The sequence below is a fragment of the Balaenoptera physalus genome, assembly GCF_965194825.1.
Source record: "Balaenoptera physalus genome assembly, chromosome: 4".
Lineage (NCBI taxonomy): Eukaryota > Metazoa > Chordata > Mammalia > Artiodactyla > Balaenopteridae > Balaenoptera > Balaenoptera physalus.
The window spans coordinates 9513739-9533337 of record NC_138891.1 but is presented as its reverse complement, the minus strand read 5'-3'; the positions used below and the strand labels follow the sequence as shown (position 1 = coordinate 9533337).

Below are 19599 nucleotides of genomic sequence, written 5' to 3'. Positions count from 1 at the left end.
ACAGAGGTAACTGTTTGCAGAAAAGCTTCGGTCTGGAGATCACGGCGGCACGTGGCAGGGCTGACTGAACTCTGACTCCGCGCGGGAGGGGCGGGGGCGCTGGTGCCCCCAGTGTTCACTCCACCTCTTCCTCCGCAAGAGGGTCCTGCAGCCACCCAATCCAGAGCCGCAGGAAGACATGGTCGGTCTCTCTCCTTTTCTTGCTTCTAACCTGAGGAAGGGCCTGCTCTGAGCAGGGCTAGGCAGAGAGGTGCAAGGAACTGGGGCCCTTGAAGATGCTGATGAGTTTCTAAATCATCAGCTCCAAACCTTGACTGGACATTTGAACAAGCTGGGAAGCTTTTAACAATGACCAGGAACAAGCCCCAACCAAAAGATTCTGATTCAGTACTTCTGTTACCGGTATTTTTTTAAGCTCTCCAGTTGATTCTGATGTGCAGCCAGGAATGAGAAGGTCTTTGGACTTATTTGAGCTAATAATTTTCTTTACTATTTGAATCGGTTTGAGTCAGGATTTCCGTTATAGTCAGCTCAAAGCATCCTAAATAATGACGCTCTCTTTGGAATGAAATGCAAGGTCCAGGATTGAAACAGTCTTTACATTTGATCAGTCCATCTCATAAATTTAAATCTCAGTTCCTGGCAAAAGAATCAGGCCGGCTCATTTATTTGAGGGGGAAAGAAAAAAAATCTTGTGCTGATCCAACCTTCAAACCTAATTTGGAGACTTTCATCAAGGGTATCAAAAAGGAGTTTAGTCATAACAGAGCCTACGGATGGGTGAATTTGATTATAGACACTGAGAAAAAACTCAACATTCATTCATCCTGGGCAGTAAATAGCTATTAATAGTCTAGCTGGATGAGATTAGAATTTGATTGTTGTCTAGGGATGAATTTAAGATTTCTGTAAATGTTAGCATTATTACCTAGTGGTTCCTTGCTGGTTTCATTCTTTCTTTCTTCAATTTCATTTTCCAAAGTATTGTTCTTGATGTTTCACAGAATATGTATCTTTATACCAGGATGGATGAGTAAGAGATGCATGTAGAGTATACAAATATGCTCCAGACCCAGACGACTGCCTAGAGTGTAGACTGAGCACTCCCTGATGCTAAGCAATGTGGCAGCATTTCTCACAGTTTATTCTAGACTGATTGGGGTGTTATTCTGCATGTTGGGACCCCTGCCGACTTGTGGACTGTGCGGTGGGGGATATGTGTGTATGTGGGCAGGTTAACGATATCACTTTGCTAGTTCTTTCCACTTCCCTGTTAGCGGAATCCTTGAGGTATCTGAGGGGACACATGAAAGAACTCAGGTAAGCGTTGCAAACTTTCATGACCTTGTTTACAATTCTGCCTAGGGGTCCAGCATCAGGAGGAGGAGCTCCCAGAGCATTTGGCTTTGAAGGCCAGTGGGGCTTGACTGCAGGAGCTCCACAGGACCGGGGGAAACAGAGACTCCACTCTTGGAGGGCACATACAAGGTCTCATGCCCACTGGGATCCAGGGCTAAAGCAGTTACTTCACAGGAACCTGGGCCAGACCTACATGAGGGTCTCGGAGGGTCTCCTGGGGAGGCGGGGGGCAGCTGTGGCTCAACCTGGGGGCACAAAAATTGGTGGCAGATATATCGGGGAGTATTCATCTTCGTGGACTCTCGTTGGAGGCTGACATCTTGCTTGGGTCATTAGTTCCAAGACCTGGCTCCACCCAACAGCCTGTAGGCTCCAGTGCTGGGACACCTCAAGCCAAACAACAGGGCGGGAACACAGCCCTACCCATCAGCAGACAGGCTGCCTGCCTAAGTCCTCCTGAACCCACGGCCCCCTCTAAACACACCCCTTGACACGGCCCTGCCCCCAAGAGGGCCAGGAAGCAGCTCCACCCACCAGTGGGCAGGCACTGGCCCCTCCTGCCAGGCAGCCTGCACAAGCCTCTAGACCAGCCTCACCCACCTGAAACACCAGAAACAAGAAAACTGTGCTCCTGCCGCCTGCAGACGGTGTCCACGAATGCAGGCCAGACACTACCCTGGGACCAGCTGGCCCCTGGTCCTTGGGTGATGAAAGGCGAGCGTACTGCTGGGAAACATAGGACGTCCCTGACAGAGGGCCACTTCTGCAAGGTCAAGAAACATAACTAGCCTACTATATACATAAAAATACAAATAGAAACTTAAACAAAATGAAATGGCAAAGGAATATGCTCCAGACGAAGGAACGAGGTAAAAGAAGCATTAAAGCAGAACAGTAAGAACATCAAAGGTGAAAAAACAATTGGGAAATATGACCAAGAAAGGCAGGAATCAGAGTCTAGTCAGGGGTCTATGAATAAATGATGGGGGTGGGGGAGGAGTGGCCCCTTTCATAAGTACTTTTCCAGTTGAAACACTTTTCTTTACCCTTTTCTCTCATTTTCCAAAGTAGCCCATAACTTTTTAGAATTTAATATAAAGCTAATTTGTTTATGGCTTATTACAATCATCATGCTTTGTGTTACCGCTGTTAAAGTTTCTATCAGCTGACCTAAGTAACTCTGGAACATGCCGTTTTGACTAGAAATGATGAGGCTATGGACAGGACTGTACTAAGTTGGTAACGATTCTGAGGGAAAGGAGGAATGGCTTTGCCATCATCTTAAATAAAAAGGAAGCTTGGGAATTGGACTATATTATCTTCTGGTGATCCATACGGTCAAGGCTTTGTAAATCCTTCGGCCACACTGTAATGTCAGGGCTGAGAGCCGTCTTGGTGGTTGTTTTTTCTCACATATTTAAAAAAGTTGCTCGGGACTTCCCTGGTGGCGCAGTGGTTACGAATCCGCCTGCCAATGCAGGGGACACGGGTTCGAGCCCTGGTCTGGGAAGATCTCACATGCCGCGGAGCAACTAGGCCCGTGACCCACAACTACTGAGCCTGCGCGTCTGGAGCCTGTGCTCCGCAACAACAGAGGCTGCGATAGTGAGAGGCCCGCGCACCGTGATGAAGAGTGCCCTCCGCTTGCCGCAACTAGAGAAAGCCCTCGCCAAAAACGAAGACCCAACACAGCCAAAAAAAAAACTTAATTAATTAATTAAAAAAAAAAAAAGTTGCTCGTGACCAACTGTACCTCACAAGCAAACACCTCAGCAAAGGTCAAGCATATATGAGCAAAGTTTACTAATCTAATCAAATAAAGTTACGACAGTTAATCAGGTGCATTTGTAATGACAGACATGCTTATTAAGAGGCTTAATAAAGCATGAACGGTGAACTCTGTGTAAATGATTATGTTTATTATTATTTTTATGGTCAAATGAATTTTATTTTTGTTTTTCTTTTCTCATCTTATTATTAGTTATTTGTATCATTGCTAGCAGGTTTTCCTGGTACCATCCATGTTTTTTTAATCATCACTGCCACAGTATAGAAAGATTCTGAATCCTTCCAACAATGGCAACTCCCTCTTGGGGCCTTTACTAACCTAAAACATGCTTTTAATTTAATTAGGAAAAAAGTCACCTCCTTTGGGTACAGGAGTTGGGGAATGGATACCACCTTTGAGCAGAGAAAGAAACAGCCCCCAGCTCAGGCTTGCTGCTTGGTGAGCCTCGCCCAGGCTGGGCTTAGCGCCCACCTGCCCTCAGCGGGGCTCTCATGAGCGGTGCCCAGGCTGCACTGGTGATGCCTGTCACTCTGCTCCCTCCTCCCCTGCGGGAGGCGTGAGCTTCCCGGTACTCACACCGGTCCATGAATGCCTGACACACGGGCATCTCGGAGCAAAAAACTGGGGGGAAGATAGCAGGGCTGAGGGAAGGAAAAAGGCGCCCAAGCCTCTGACTGACTCTCTGGGTACAGCAGCTCTGGCACGAGGAGCAACCAGAAAGGCGTGACTCGGCCTTAAGGTTTCAAGGCAAGGGGCAGGCCGCCTGACAAAGATTCCCCGCCCCCCCTCCCGCTTTGCTCAGTAGGCCTAGAGTTCCTACAACAGGAGCAAAACCATTCTTTCTGGGAGTAAAGCCCAGCAGATTAAAAATACAGCGTCCTGGAAAAGTGAACATAGGTGTTTCAAAGGATAAATGATGAGATGTTAGGGGTAGAAGACTTAAAAGCAGGACGGCGCTGGGTAGGAGGCGCTGGGGATGCCATCGAGGCAGAAAGAGGAGGACCACCCAACAGCATCCTCAGCTTGGCCTCTGGCCTTGGCTGACTGCCGTCTGCACGGGACAATGGGAAGCCCTCACTTCCTTCCCTGCCACGCACATGTGCGCTTCGGGGCACAAATTACTGTCCCTAAGGTAACGTGGCATTAAAAGATGAAATAAATGTCAAGTTTCAAGAAAGGCCATTGGAAGGAAGCAAATGCTATCAATGACACATTTAATTTGGGATCATTCAAACCCACAGGAATTTCTGGCCAGGGATTCTAAATATTTCTAATTGCTTCACTTGAGCTCTCCCCAAACCACTGTCTCTGCCTCTGAGGCAGTGATCAGTATGGTCTAGTCTGGCATCTTGGCGTTTTATGGAGATTATGAGGCTGAAGACAAATGATGGAGGAAGAGGGCCCAGCACGAGGGGATAAGCGGCTCATTCATCCCCAAAGGGCGACATCTTCACTGCCCTAAAAAGGGCATTAAGTCAAGGTTCAGCACTCCACTCCCTGTGGTTCTGTTTTCAGAGGCTCCTCAGAATTTTTGGTTAAAAATAAATTTATTGATGCATAAAGATGTTAAAAGTTGGTTATAGAACTTTAACGGAAGTTAAATTAATATTGTCATCCTATAAGCTGTCGACAACAGAGCGTTCTTTATGATGTTCCCTCTGATGTTCACATTTCTTTGCAATGATATTACGTGGACTGGGTAAGGCAAAAAGAGAGAGAGAGAAGGATGGGACACTCCTACAAAGATACGGTCCATCTTCCCTGACCCCGAGCTGACACACTGGCAGAAAGACTTGTTATGTGAGCACGATTCATATCGTGTGTGACCCCAAATGACAACTAAATATCATGGATCAACTATCTGAGTTCATTTTGGCCTTAAATTAAAATTCCTGTCGTGAGACTTAAAAAAGAAGCCAGAAAAACTGATATTTAAATTCATTTTATATCTATTCATTTCAATAAACTATCTTAAATGGGAATGCATTTTCAATAGGACTGTTATTTTAATCCAGTTATCATTAGTATTACTGATTAAATGAGAGATTACAATTATATATTATTTGTAAAATCCTGTAATTAGATACACTCTAGATGCCAGTTTTCAATTCCATGCGGAAGCCCGAAAAAAATCCATTATAATCAATACTTTCCATATAATATACCTTCTTAGGAAGTATACATCACTGACTGAAGAGAAAAATCATATAGCCAGGAAAATTCTGACCTACTGGGAAGGCCACTGCTCAATTTCTCTCTTCCAACTACCAGTCCAACTCAAGCTGCCTGAAAATCCACAACTAAAACATCACTGATACAACAGAACTGGCTCTTTTCAAACGTAAATGCTTTAGGGAAGGATTAGATGAACCGTTTTGGCAATTAATACTTCAGGGATAACTGGTCCATCAAAGTGTCTGGTCACCCGCTTCTACCACCTTTCCACACCGCCGTGGACTTCTCTAAACCTTTCCCCTGGCTGACTGGGTTTAGAGTGGGCATGGGATTTAATTCTGCCCAACCGATGAGATGGGAGGGAAAGCCTGCTGGGGAACTTCCAAACAGACTTCTCTAGAAGATGCTGTGTGCATGTGAGGGGGTAGGGGTGACAGGACACCTGCCGGGTTCTGTGGCAGCCTTCTTGAGAAAAATGACAGGAGCAGGTTGAGGACAAAGCCAACACACTGAGGTGGCCGAATGGAAAGCTGGCGACCCTAGTGCTGAATCGTCCAACTCCACACCTGCCTCTCTCGGGACTCTTGTTATTTTAGATAATAAGCAACAAATTTCCTCATTTGAGATAGTAATTTCTCTTACTCTTACCAAAAGCAACTTGATATAAGCCCAACTATCTTACACTCTGTCAGAGGATGTCAGGGAGGAGAGAACAGCTACGGCAGGCACTGCTGACCACCTGCTCAATATCCGCCCCCCACCGTCTCTCCTAGGAAGTCTCGGGGTCTTCATAAGGGAAAACAATGGTTGCAGTTGGTGGAAGAAGAAATATGTCTGTGGTTCAAGTCTAATCTCTCACACGAAGCTTGTCTGGACCAATAAAGCCCATGGTGGTCTATCTTTTGAATCCGTATTAGTTACTGTCTTTACTGTTGGATAGCATTAAACCATCTTATGCCTCTCCTGCTGATGAGTTATATTTTTATTTAGTGTAATTATTACTTAACTTTTGATGTGTTCTCCCCTTCCCAATTTCACTGTAAGCACCTTCATTGGGACTGCTCTCATATGTCTTATATGGATATGTCTTGAATTCCAATTTCTAGAACATGACCTGAGATGATGTAATCAGGTAATGTAGATCAGGTAATGTTCAGGTTGTCTATACTTCCAGAAGTATGAGTCTGCTTTCATATCTGTTTTCACTCATCTGACACTTTTTGTCATTTTGTTGTGATAAAGGAGAGATCAATGAATACTATAAAAATAAACCCTATCAGTATGACAAAGGCATATGTTCAAACTACTGTAGGACAAAGATGAGCGCGTGGGGGGGTCACAGAGACACAGGGTGGCACCCCCAGTGGTGCTGCGAGCCCGCAGGTGGTGGGTAGCTCATTACACACCCTGTCTTATGCAGGGACTTTCAGCTCAGATAATTTTGATTTCCTGTGGTTTAGAGAGGATTCTGAACCATTTATAAGTTTAGATCTTTGGAGATTGGTATGTAATTATCACAAAGCATAGCATAATGTCTTGCAGTTCATCAGGAATTCAGAAAAGATCGTTTAGTTGGCTAATGTGCTTAAAGATTAGAACTTATTCACCTACACAAATCAATTTTAGAGTCTTTCTCATATTCCCTATCTTCAACCTTAGCAAAGATATTCTTGGAAAACGACTTGGCAACAATCACAGAACATGACTAATGATGCTAAAACAAGTTAAAATTTATTTAGCAGTCAGATGAATGACCAACTAAAATAGATTTCTAGAAAACTAAGTACTGGATGTCATTTATATTACCATGCGAAATAAAGCATGAAAACTTAAGCATCAAAATTGCCAATTTCCTCAAGACTAAAAAATCAGAGCTTGATTAAAACCTGGATGGAATTAGGTGAGCCCTAAAGACTCTTTTGGGAAACAAAGCAGAGGGAAAATCGTTTTCATGAATAAATACCAATCCTCAAAACAATACTACCACTGATAAAGAAGTAAGGTCAATTCTTAAAACTTCCTACTAGTTTGCTTGCATTTCAGAAAATAATGTCTTTTATAAACACATCGCACAAAGCTTAATTTGTTACCTCTCTATAGTCTTAGCTGAGTTTTGTGTTCTTCTATTATACAACCAGATCGGGGGCATTACCAGGAGTAAATGTGATACACCTTCATTTAAAAAAGGTAGCCTGTGGATTACAGAAAGTCTTTCTATGATCTATAAAAGGCAATAGTGAGAGGAAATAAGTTCTGTGACCTAATACGTGATTCTTGTCCAAAATACGTCATACCTATATTGATGTTGAAAAAAATTGTTTCTCAGTGATAAGATTAGACACATTATAAGCAGATTTCAGCACTTTCAGGTTGATAGCGACTTACTAGGTTACCTTTGTTTTAATGTCTGTTTTCAACTGCTATTTCAGCCTTTTGTTAACTGACATCAACCATTTCTTTTAACCCTGGGATACTTTAAAAGATCAGCTGAGTCTTGAAATCTGAAAGGCATCATACCGTTTAAGGCACTAGGGACCCAAAGCAACAGATGTCCTTGCTTCAGTTTCTGGCCACCTGCTGTGTGAGAAACTGGTGATGATGATGATGTGAATGAAAAATTACCTTGAACTTTTCTGAGGACGTGGAAAACCCCTGTATCACACTAAATGGGGCTGGAAATGAAAGCAGTGGGCGCAAGGATGGTCGATGCCTCGTCACAGGCTCTGGTGCCACCGCGACCACTCTGGTGGTCCCATGGGAGAATGAATCTCAGCTCTGGGCCTGAACATTTCCAACGGTGCATTACGCTGTGCAAAGCAACAATCTCAGCTTAAGTCAATAAAGGCTTGTTTCTCACTCAGGCTCCACGTCTATCATGGGCTGGCACGTGGGTTCTGCTCACTGTGCCAGAGGGAAGGAGAGGGCTGTGGAAAGCCCTGCAGTGGCAACACATGCCTGCCACTGCCATTCCCAACTCACGGGACACAACAGGCCACACAGCTCCGATGGGTCCCAGGGGACGGGGGGGGGGGGGGGGTGGGTGGTGGTGGTGCAATCCCGTCCAGTGCCCAGAGTGGCACAGAACTGGAATGATTTGGCAAAGAGCACTGACCACGATACATTATTTCCTAAAATAATAACCTGTAACTTGGAAAACCGTGCGCTTTCTCTTGAAAAGTTCTGTCTACTTACTTCCCACTACTTAGGAAATATACTAAACTTTGAATAAGAGTTGGGCGTTCTGGTTTCTGGGTTCACAGCAGGTCTATGTAGAGAGTCAGACTTACTCTGTTTCTGTTTTTGCTCAACTTCTCAGTTTTAAGTTACAGTAGCCCCATAAAGAAAAGTAATTAATTAAGAGGACAGAATGCAAATCAGACCCATCTCCGTATGCTTTCTCACTTGTTATTCCTTATTCTGGTTCTTCAGAGGCATGCTCTTTGTACAGGCAGACAGCTCCTCTACTAATTTATTATGCCAATACATCCTATTTTTGTTGAGATGTTTAGTTATTATTTTTAATCTGAGTTACATATGTAACGCTGAAAAGAGTCCAATGGTCCTACGAGGCTTGTTATGAATATGAAAGCAGCCCCACCCTCTGCTTCCTGCTCTAGCAACCACTTTCAACTCCTTTACACGTGCTTTTTTTCTCACCTTTATAGCTCTAGCTTATATTGCCACCTCTTGATTTTTCTAGAGTATTATTCGCTGATTTTCCAGGAAAGAAGATGAAGATGCAGCTCTGCTGACCACCACCTACCCCCTCCCCTCCCCAAGTAAACGCAGTTCCCCACCCACTTTTCTCAAAGGATTTTTATCATGATTAACAGTCAGTAGACTTACATCACAATGTTTAGGTAAATTCCAGGCCTGGCTCAGTGACAGGGTTTATCAATACCTTTCTGTCTTTTCCTATATACTCTTGGTTTTTCTTTGGAGTTTCCTTGTCCTGTGTTTTTGTTTTCTGTTTTTTTTCATTTTTATTGGTGTATAGTTGTCCTGTGTTTTAATGGCTTCATTTTTATAAAGTTATCACTAATTCAAACCTAAACTCACCTGTAGCTGTGTAAATTTCTCGATTTGTCCAAATATACAAGTCATTCTTCCAATTTCGTCTTTTTAGAGAAAACTGTCTGGAACCTTTTGAGCTGCTCCAGTCCGGGCTGGCCGTGGCTCTTTGGATCTGCTAAACAGCATGCTTTGTACACTCCGGGGGTTCCCTGCATTACCCTTCTGAGGAATCCTTTTGTCTCGCCCTGGATGAGCTATTTCCTGTTCTCATGTATTCTTTATCCTCGGTACCTGTCCTCATTCTTGTAGAGCACATCCTCCAGTGGATTCCGAGAATGGGCGCATGTGAATACATTTTTTGAATCTTGAATGTCTGAACGTGGCCCTCACACTTAATTAGCTTAGCTAGGGACTGAATCTAGGCTGGAAGTAATTTCCCCTCAGAACTTTGAAGGAATTTCTCCTCCACTGTCTTACTTCTGGTGTTGCCATGTGAAATTTGTAGCTATTGTAATTCCTCACCCTTTGCTGGAAATCTTTCTTTTTCCCCAACTCTACATGTTTGTAGGATATCTCTTTGTTCCCAGAGTTCTGAGCTTTTTCGGTGATGTATCTGGGTGTGGGTTTGTTTTTATTCACGTGGGACTGTCTATGAACTTTTTCAATCTGAAAACTCAGGTCTTTCATTAGTGGAAAAACTAACTGAATTATATTTTTGATTATTTCCTTCCTGTCACTTTCTCTGTTCCCTCTTTCTGCATCTCCTGTTTTTTTTAGATTTTGAACCTCCTGGGCTGGTTCTCTAATTTTTTTTTAATTTATTATATTTATTTCTCTTACCTTCCATTTCTGTCTTGTATCCTATTTTCTGGGGAGGTTTCCTCAATTTTATCTTCCAACTATTCTATTGAGTTTTATATTTCAGATGTCTTTTAATTTCTAATAGCTTTTGTTGTTGTTGTTAGTCTCTGGATGAATATTTTTTTCTGAAGCGTTCTCCTGCAAAGACTTGTTTCTTCCCAGTTGCTTTTTTTCTATTTGTTTCTGCCTGTCTGTCACTATTAGATGCTCTCCTCTAGTATCTGGTGATTCTTGCCTGTCTTGTTCATATAAAAGAGTGCGAACTACAAGTTAAGAGAAAGTTCTGTCCTTAGATGGGCCTGTGATGGTTGAGTTCACTGTAAAGTGAACTGGTTGTTTCCCTGGAGACCCCCTAAGGTTTTTTTTATTTGTGACTTCCGCCTAGAGAAAACCCTTCCAATCTCCTGCCTGAAGGGACATACTTACTGGTGTTCTGGGAAGCAAGTGGGGTGGGGCCTGGGGATCTCAATTCAGTATTTAAATATATTCAACACCCTTTTCCAGGAGGGTGGTCTCATACTCGAATATTCCTGATCTCTCTCAGTCCAGAGACATTCTGTTTCACACTTTCCAGAGAATTAAACCTCCAGTCTTCTGCCAGAGTGAGGATGGGAATCTATCCGCTTCTTGAAGAAACTTCTAACCAGTCCTCATGTCTTCAGCTCCACCTTCACCCCGTTTCCAGTTCCTGAGCTTCTAGAGGGTTTTACCATCTCACTCAGGTTGCTTCTTGGTTTTTCCCTACTGCTGGCTTAGCATTCACAGCTTTCTTAGGCCGCTAAGTTAACTTCCACTTAACATCTGCTTTCCAAGTAACAAAAAGCTAGCTGCTATGGTCTCTCCTGTTTCCTTATTCCTCGAGGGTTTATCTGAAACGACCTTAACTGTTCTTGGAGTGGAGTTTAGGAGGCAGCAGAGCTAACTGCTTGCATTAAAGCTGCCATTTGCAAATGAAAGTTCCACTCTGCTCTTCTACAAATTAGAGAAGCACGGTTCCTACATGTGGAAAGCGCCCTGAGAGAGTATGTGGTGAACTCTTCCCTTCAGAGGGCAAAGTATGTTGTTTAACTTGCAGATGAGGAGGCGGAAGCACCAGGAAGCTGAGTGTCATACAGTCACGCAGATAGATACCATGCTGTTATCTGGCCCATGTACCTTAAATAATTATCCCTCAAAGGTTGCACAGCCCACCCCTCCATCTTAGCACTATTTCCTTGGCTGTAAGACCTTGCATTTACAGCCTCTTCCAGTGGGCAGATGAATTCTTCATATTAGAGTACTTGGGTTGAACTAGCTATAAAGTGTGACTAAATGTTTTATCTCTTGTGAAGGTGACTTAAAAATTTTTTCAGAAACAAGGAGATTTTTTAAGTATTGTAGTTGATATGCGTTAGCTGTGTCCTTTTGAGTAATGTATACAAAGGATCTTAGACAGCAGCTATCAATACACCATAATTTAAAGGTAATTTGTATAACTTTTAAAAACAATTGGTAAAATAGCTGTTTTTCATTTTCAAGAAATACTTAAAACTGAAAAAACAGCTTGGTTTAAGTGTCTTATTCTATGGTTTGCTATAATGCTATTTGTTAGCATTTTAGAAGACAATACAGGCTTTGACAAAGGCATTTGTAGAGGAAAAAAAGGATGAAGATTTGGAATTCAACTTATTTTAATTGATGCTACTTCCCCTCACCCCCATCCCAGTGTAATATAGATCAGAGCGTTAAAATATTACTAAATTATAATAATAAAAATATTTCTGATGAAATAGTTCATTTTAGTCCATAAAAATTTTAAGAACTTTTAAAAACTAGGCACGAAGAGAGGCTTTCACAAATGCAGCATTCTAGAGGAAAATGTAGGATAAAAAGAAAACCGTCCTTAAAATACTTACAGATTCTTTTCTGCCCATAGTTTTGCTGTGTGAGCGTGAACGGGAGATGTTGCTGAAAAAGGAATCCTTTTTAGTAGCAGATGAAGGTGGGGAGCCAGTGACCTCTCTTCCTCCAGGCAAACTCTCAATGCTTGGAGATGAACGGATGTTTTTAGAGCTTTGTCCTGTAAGAAAAATTAAGTAGCAATAATGAGACACCAGACTCTTTCACTGCTACTGAATTTACTGCTTTTAATAAATGATCAATTAGAATACTTCTTTATTCACACTGTCAACATAATGACACTGTGGAGTGTGAAGATGCACGCATTTTTGTGTATCAGAATAGCTGCCGATTTTTTAAAACAATGAAGTACTGCTATAGTTTTCTGCGCGTTATTTAAACTACAATGGTCCAAGTGTGGTATGCATATCAAAAACGAAAAAATCCAATTTTCAGAAATCACAGGTGAAATGATTGGATTTTCCCTCACTAATGGAATCATCCTTAATAAGAGAAGCCAGAAAAAATTATATGGCACCTTATTATTATTAATATATACAAAAAAAACTAAAACCTTCACCAATTTTTCAAAAGCACCTCTTTCCTTTTCATTAATTGCACAACAGATACACCGCTACCCCCAGGCCATAGTAGAAGCATCTGGAAATGGGACAAGGTGCTGCCTCAAGGGCTACATCCAAGACTGGTCCCCACATCAGCGTGGGTACATCTGTGACTTCCTACAGTGCCTTTTTCACTGAGAGGTTCTGGAGCCATGAAGCTCCCTCAGACAGGAGCACGGGCTCCAGGAAGGCCTGCTGGGAGGGCAGCATGGCGCAGAAGATAGGTGAACAGAATTGGCTGCGGCCAGACCCACGCAGGTCTCACGTATACGATGGGGACATTTCCGGAAGGTTGTTATGAGGATTTAAGGACCTAGCGCAGCACCTGGTGTGCATTCAATTATTCATTCATTCACCCATAGTAACTGAGGGCCTAGTAAGTACCAGGCACTGAGCGGGGCAGGGAGACAGTGGAAACTGAGCCATCTAAACTCCCATCCCTCAAGGCATTCAGTTTCTAGTGAGGGGAGACAGACACATACATTCATAAAATATATATGATTTTAGATGGTAATAAACACTGTGGGGAAAAAGAAAGCAGGAAAGGGGATTGTCAGTGTCTGAGGAAGGTGTGCAGTTTGAAATAGGATGGTCAGGGAAGGCGTCACTGAGAACTGAGGTGTAGGACATTTGGGCAAAAACTTGAAGAAGGTAAAATACCAGCTTTGCAGACAATATGAAGGGACAGCAAGTGCCAAGGCCCCAAGCAGGACCTTGGTGGTTCTGAAGAACAGCAGAGTGGCCAGTGTGGCTAAAGCTAAGAATGGGGGGAGGGGATGAGGCCTGGGGGCATCACGTCAGGTGAGGAATTGTAGACAATTTTGAAGACTCTTCCTCTGAGAAGCGAAGCCAGTAGAAGCTGCTAGAGGATTTGAGCAGGGGAGTGACATGATTTGACTTAATTTTAAAAGGATCCCTCTGACTGCTGCATTGGGAATAATTTAAGGGTGGGAGAGAGCAAAAAACGAGGGGAAACAATTTTTGTCATTGCAAAAATCCACGTCAGCAGAACGATCACAGCTTGGTGGTGAGAAGAGGTCAGATTCTATAAAAAACTGATGAGATTTACTGACGAATCCATGAGAGGAATGAGAGCGGTCAAGTTTAACTCCAAATGTTAGATCGTGGTATGAGGTGAGCATCTCTGTGAATACGCTAAAAACCACTGAATGACACACTTAAAGAAAAGTAAATTTGATGGCCTATGAATTATACCTCAATAAAGCTGTTATTTTTATAAAGTCAGTTTTCATACGTGACTGTTGGTCAGCGACCAGCAGTAAAGGGCCGACCCATTTCCACCTGACGACACACGGCTCTTCTACTAGGAACTCGGCCTCAAGGCTTCCTGCTGAGCCTCCAGAGACCTCCGTGAGGTCTGTATCGCAGTCTGATGACACCCCCCTTCTTAGTTCCATCCCCTCCTCTCTTCCTTTCACAGATGTTAGTCCCCAGTAAGCCTTCTGTACTTCTAACTCCGTCTCAGGGTCTGCTTCCTGGAGAATCCAACCTGCAGTGGGTGGTGTCAGAGCTGAGCCCTGAGGAGGACACAGGCGGTCTTGAGGTTGGGAAAGGAGGGGCAGCAGAGTCCCAGGCCATAGAAGCATCTGACGTTGACTTCAGGGTCTAGACTGTCTACGCCCCCCGCACCTTCCCTTCTTCCCTCCTCTGCCTCTGTCTGTCTCCCACCCACCTGCAGGCTCTAGGTCATAACTTCCCTGGGCTACACTGCATGGTGACGAGCTCATTGGTAGAGGGTCCTAGAACGCTGGAGCTGAAAAACACCTCAGGAACCACCTATTTATTTTCTCTTTTTAAAATTATGCCACTAATTCGTAAATACATTTTTACTGTAAACAGACTAAATGTGAAAATTGCCTTTATTAAAAAAGATAACAGATTTACTGAGATATAATTCACATACCACAAAACTCACCTTTTAAAAGTGTATAATTCAGCGGTTTTTAGTATATTCACAGAAATTCTCAACTATCACCATCTAATTTTAGAACATTTTTATCACCCAAAAAAACAAACATGTGCCCATTAGCAGTTCCTCCCAATACCCCCTGGCTACCACTAATCTACTTTCTGTCTCTATGGCTCTGTCTTTTCTGGACATGTCATATAAATGGAATTATACAATGTGGTCTTTTGTGCCTGGCTTCTATCAGTTGGCACAATGTTTTCAAGGTGCATTCATGCTGTAGTCTGTGTCAGTACTTCACTCCGTTTTACTGCCAAATAATACTCTATTGTATGGATAGACCACATTTTGCTTATCATTTGATGGACATTTATATCTTGTATCCATTTCTTGGCTATTATTATTATGTTTGTACCACAAACAGTTGTGTATAAAATTTTGTGTGGAGCTATGTTTTCATTTCTCTTGGGTCAGTACCTAGGAGTGAAACTGCTGGGTCAATACGGTAAGTCTGTGTTTAACATTTTGAGAAACTGCCAAACTGGTTTTGAAAATAGCTACACCATTTTAACATTTCCGTCAGCATCCTATGAGGGTTCCAGTTTCTCCACATCCTTGTCAACACATATTTTTGGCTGTTTTTTATTTTAGCCACCCTAGTGGGTATGAAGTGGTATCTCACTGTGATTTTTATTTGCAATTTACCAATGCAAATGACTAATGATGTTGCATTCATGTGCTTATTAGACAGTTGTATATCTTCTGTGGAGAAACGCCTATTCAAATCTTTTGCCCATTTTTAACACTGGGTTATTTATCTTTTTATGGTTAAGCTGTAAGGATTCTTCATATATTCCATTTCAGATATATGATTTGCAAAGAATCCTCCCATTCTGTGCACTGCCTTTTCACTTTCTTAATGGTATCCTTTGAAACCAAAAAGTTTTAAATTCTGATGAATTTACTTATTTTTTCTTTTGTTGCTTGTGCTGTTGGTATCATGTCTAAGAAGACATTGCCTAATTACAAAGATTTACTCCTATATTTTCTTTTAAGAGTGTTATAGTTTTAGCTCTTGCATTTAAGTCTGGTCCATTTTGAGTTAATTTTTGTATATAATGTGAGGAAGTAGTTCCACTTCATTCTTTTTCATGCAGAGATCCAGTTTTCCCAGTATTATTTCTAGAAAAGACTATAATTTCCCCATTGAATGGTCTTGGTACCCTTGTTGAAAATTGACTTACCACAAATGTAAGGGTTTATTTCTATGCTCTCAATTCTATTCCATTTATACATGCTTATCTTTATGACAGTACCACACTGTTTTGATTACTGTAGCTACATAGTAAGTTTTGAAATCAAGGAGTATGAGTTCTCTAATTTTGTTCTTTTTCAAGACTGTTTTTTTGCCTTTAGGGGGATTTTGCATTTCCAGATGAATTTTATGATCACCTTGTCAGTTTCTCCCAAAAAGACACCTGAGATTTTGATGGTGAGTGTGATGAATACATAGATCAATTTGGGTAGTACTGCTCTGTTAACAATATAAGACATAAACAAAATACATTTATACTGTATTTTATATTTACCTATGTAGTTACCTTTATCAGTGCTCTTTTTCTTTGTGTGGATCTGAATTCATTTATAGTATCCCTTCATTTCAGCCCGCAGGACTCCATTTATTACGTCTTACAGGGCAGATCTGCTAGCATTGGATTGTTTTTGTTTATGTGACTGCCTTAATTTCTCCTTTCTTTTTGAAGGATAGTTTTACTAGATATAGAATTATTGAATATATCATCCTACTGCCTTCTGGACTCCATGATTTTTTATGACAAGTCAGCTGTTAATCTTATTGAGGTTCCCTAGTATATAGTGAATTGTTTTTCTCTTTCTGCTTTCAAGTTTCTCTCTTTGTTGTTGGCTTTTAGCAGTTTGTCCACGCTGTGTCTAGGTGTGGATCTCTTTGAGTTTACTCTGTTTGGAGTTAACGGAGCTTCCTGGATACACAGACTAATGTTTTACATAAAGTTGTGGAATACTTCTGCCAGCACTTCTTCAGATATTCCTTCTGCACCTTTCTCTCTCTTCTCTCCTGGAATTCCCATCATCTGTATGTTGGTATATTTGATGGTATTCTGCAAGTCTTTGAGACTCTGTTCATTTTCTTTGTCTTTCTGCTTTTCAAACCAGATCTCAATTGACATATCTTTAAGTTATGATTCTTTCTTCTGTAAGCTCAAATCTACTGTTGATCCTCTATAGTGAAATTTTCATTTGAGTTATTGTATTTCAACTCCAGAATATCTATTTGGTTCTTCAAAAATAAAAATCCTATCGCTTTACTGATATTCTCTATTTTGTGAGACACTGGTCTCATACATTCCTGTAGATCTTCAGACACAGTTTGAACTTTTTCAAGATATTTGTAATAGCTGACTTAATAGCTTACTGATCTAGTAAGTCAAGTAAGTGTCTCTGCTTCCTCAGGGGCAGTGTGTATTGATTGCTTTATTCCCTATAATACGGGCCATACTTTCCTGTTTCTTTATATGTCTCAGACTTTTCACTGAAAACTGGCCATTTTAATAAAATAATGTGGCAGCTCTGCAAATTAGATCCCATCCCAACCCCCAGATTTGTTTTTCTTGCTGTTTGTTTTGTTTTTTAGTGACTTCCCTAAACTAATTCTGTAAAGTCTATATCCTTTGCTGTTGTGTGCCCCTGAAGTCTCTGCTCAGTTAGCTTAGTAGTCAGATAAGAGACAGAAATTTCCTTTCCTTAAATGCCTTGACCCAGTCAGTCTCTGAGCCTCTGCTGGGGGCTCTGTGCGTGTGTCTGTGTGTCTTCGGGCGTGCCTTCAGTGCTCAGCAGGCAGTTTACAATTCTGCTCTAGCCTTCATTCTTGTCTATGCAGAGCCTCAAGTTCATCCAGAGTTGACAGATTAAACCCGTCTTAAATCTTCCCTGGGCATGTGTATAATCTTGCATGTGTGTGGCCTTCTCGATTCCCAGGAATATATTGGAGCTTCTCAAAACCCCCAATGGACATCTCATTCCTTAGATTTTCCTTTTAAATTTTTTGCAAGCCTCTGAGTTGCCTGTTAAGTTTTCAGTTAGCCTCTTGTTTGCTCCATTTCTGCCTTGGGCAGCTGTGATGTTAAGTAACTGCCACTGATTATTTTTAATGGATGCTCTGTGGATAGGGTTTCTCCCTTAGCGAGTTCTGATTAAAGTCCAATAAAGACAAGCCCTAAGAAAGAGGTTTTTTGAGGGTGCTGCTGCACAGGTCAACTAGTGACATTTACTGGGGATGGGACTTTTAGGGTGCTCCAAATTCATTCTTTTTCCTCCAGTGGTTGCCAGGCTGCTGTTTGTCAAAGGCTATGGCAGAGCTGGGGAGAGAGGGTGGAAATAGGGAAAGTTAAAATGTTACAAAGCATGCTGTTGTTGACTTAAAAAAATATATATATGGACAACGTGAGAGCTGCGAGTTAAGTTTTATTTGGGGCAAAATGAGGACTGCAGCCCCAGGAGACAGCATTTCAGATAGCTCTGAGAAGCTGCTCCGAGGAGGTGAGCGGGGAGGGGGGCGGGGGGGGGGGTGGAGCCAGGTTATATAGGAGTTTTGTAACAAAGGGCAGGTAGTCTGAACATCAAAAGATTATTGTTAAGTAAAGAAAACCAGATATCTCAAGTGAAGGCATTTAGCGCTTTTCTATACATGGTAAGATGCAAGAGTCTCGGCTCACTGAAATCATTCCTTTGATATGCACCTCAGCTGTCTGGGGTCAGCATCCCGACACACCCTGAGTTTCCTCAGGGCTCACCACAGGGAGTGGCTGCAGTCTGATGGCTGCTAGATGGCAGGTATTCTTTTCAGCCCTGAGTTTCCTGGGCTCACGTTGGAGGGCTGCGATCCTTGATGACTGTGACATCCTCTGTTTATTGATATAGCAGGAAATATTTCATTTCTCACGGTTGTTACTGAGATTCAGCCATTTTTTTCTTGAATAGATGCTCCTCAAATTGACTCAATCCTTCGATTAATTTTCAGAGTTCTGAACAAGTTGATTTTGGCATTCTTGCCATTCTTCTTGTTACTTTTATGGGGAAACAGATTTTTCAGAGGTCCTTATTCTGTTATTCCAAAAGTACATCCCTCTGTAACATGTTTTTTGGACTTGGTCATGAAAATTTGTCTTTCATTTATATAAAAATCTGCCTTACCTTTTTTAAGGAATGTGAAGAAAGAAATTTTGTAGTGCTCCTGAATAATTAGGATTTTTCTAATTTTTTGCCTTTGCAAACAAAATGACAACAGTCTGGAGAGGTACATCTTTAGGTACAGTTGGCTATCTCTGTAAGATAAATTTATATACATGGAACTGCTATGTTTAATGGTATGTACATTTTAAATTTAGATGATTCCAAATTGCTTCCTCCTAGGATTTTAACAGACATATATGTGTGTAATATATATTTATATATAAGTGTAAATGTAATATGATGTATGATATCTTTATCTACTTACTTATTTGGTTAATCTGATGGAAGGAAGACTTCATTATGTTAGCTTGAAGTTTCTTGATAACTAGTGAGGCTGAATATCTTTTTAAACAATATCTCTTAACATAATAATATGGGCCATCTGAAGGTCCTCTGTGAATTGTCTCTGTTAATTTCATTTTAAAAAACTGATTTAGGCGAGTTCCTCCTAAATTCTAGAACATAGCCCTTTGTATATATGTCTGTGTATGTTTACATTTACCTTCATGGCTTCTGTTTTTAGGGTCCTACTTAGGAAGGCATTTCTTACCCAAGATGATAAAGTGAAAAACAACTAAAGTGTTTATTATAAACCTAGGTTTTTCTTTTTCCTTTATGAACATTTTCTCCTTGCTCCTTGGAACTCTACTCCTTAAGAAGCTTTTATTGCCTTGGGGTGGTGGAAGATAAAGCTAAAACAAAAG

The 19599-nt window shown here is 41.7% G+C and overlaps 1 protein-coding gene across 19 annotated transcripts in view; it reads right to left on the bottom strand.

Annotated features, from left to right (window-relative positions):
* Window positions 1–19599, bottom strand: part of TBC1D5 (TBC1 domain family member 5) — a 535839-nt gene that overhangs the window by 37691 nt on the left and 478549 nt on the right. For all 19 annotated transcript variants that reach the window (XM_082459259.1, XM_082459266.1, XM_082459256.1 and 16 more), the window contains one exon: window positions 12094–12257. In XM_082459259.1, coding sequence (XP_082315385.1) covers window positions 12094–12257 — 164 coding nt within the window. The remainder of the gene's footprint in view (window positions 1–12093; window positions 12258–19599) is intronic.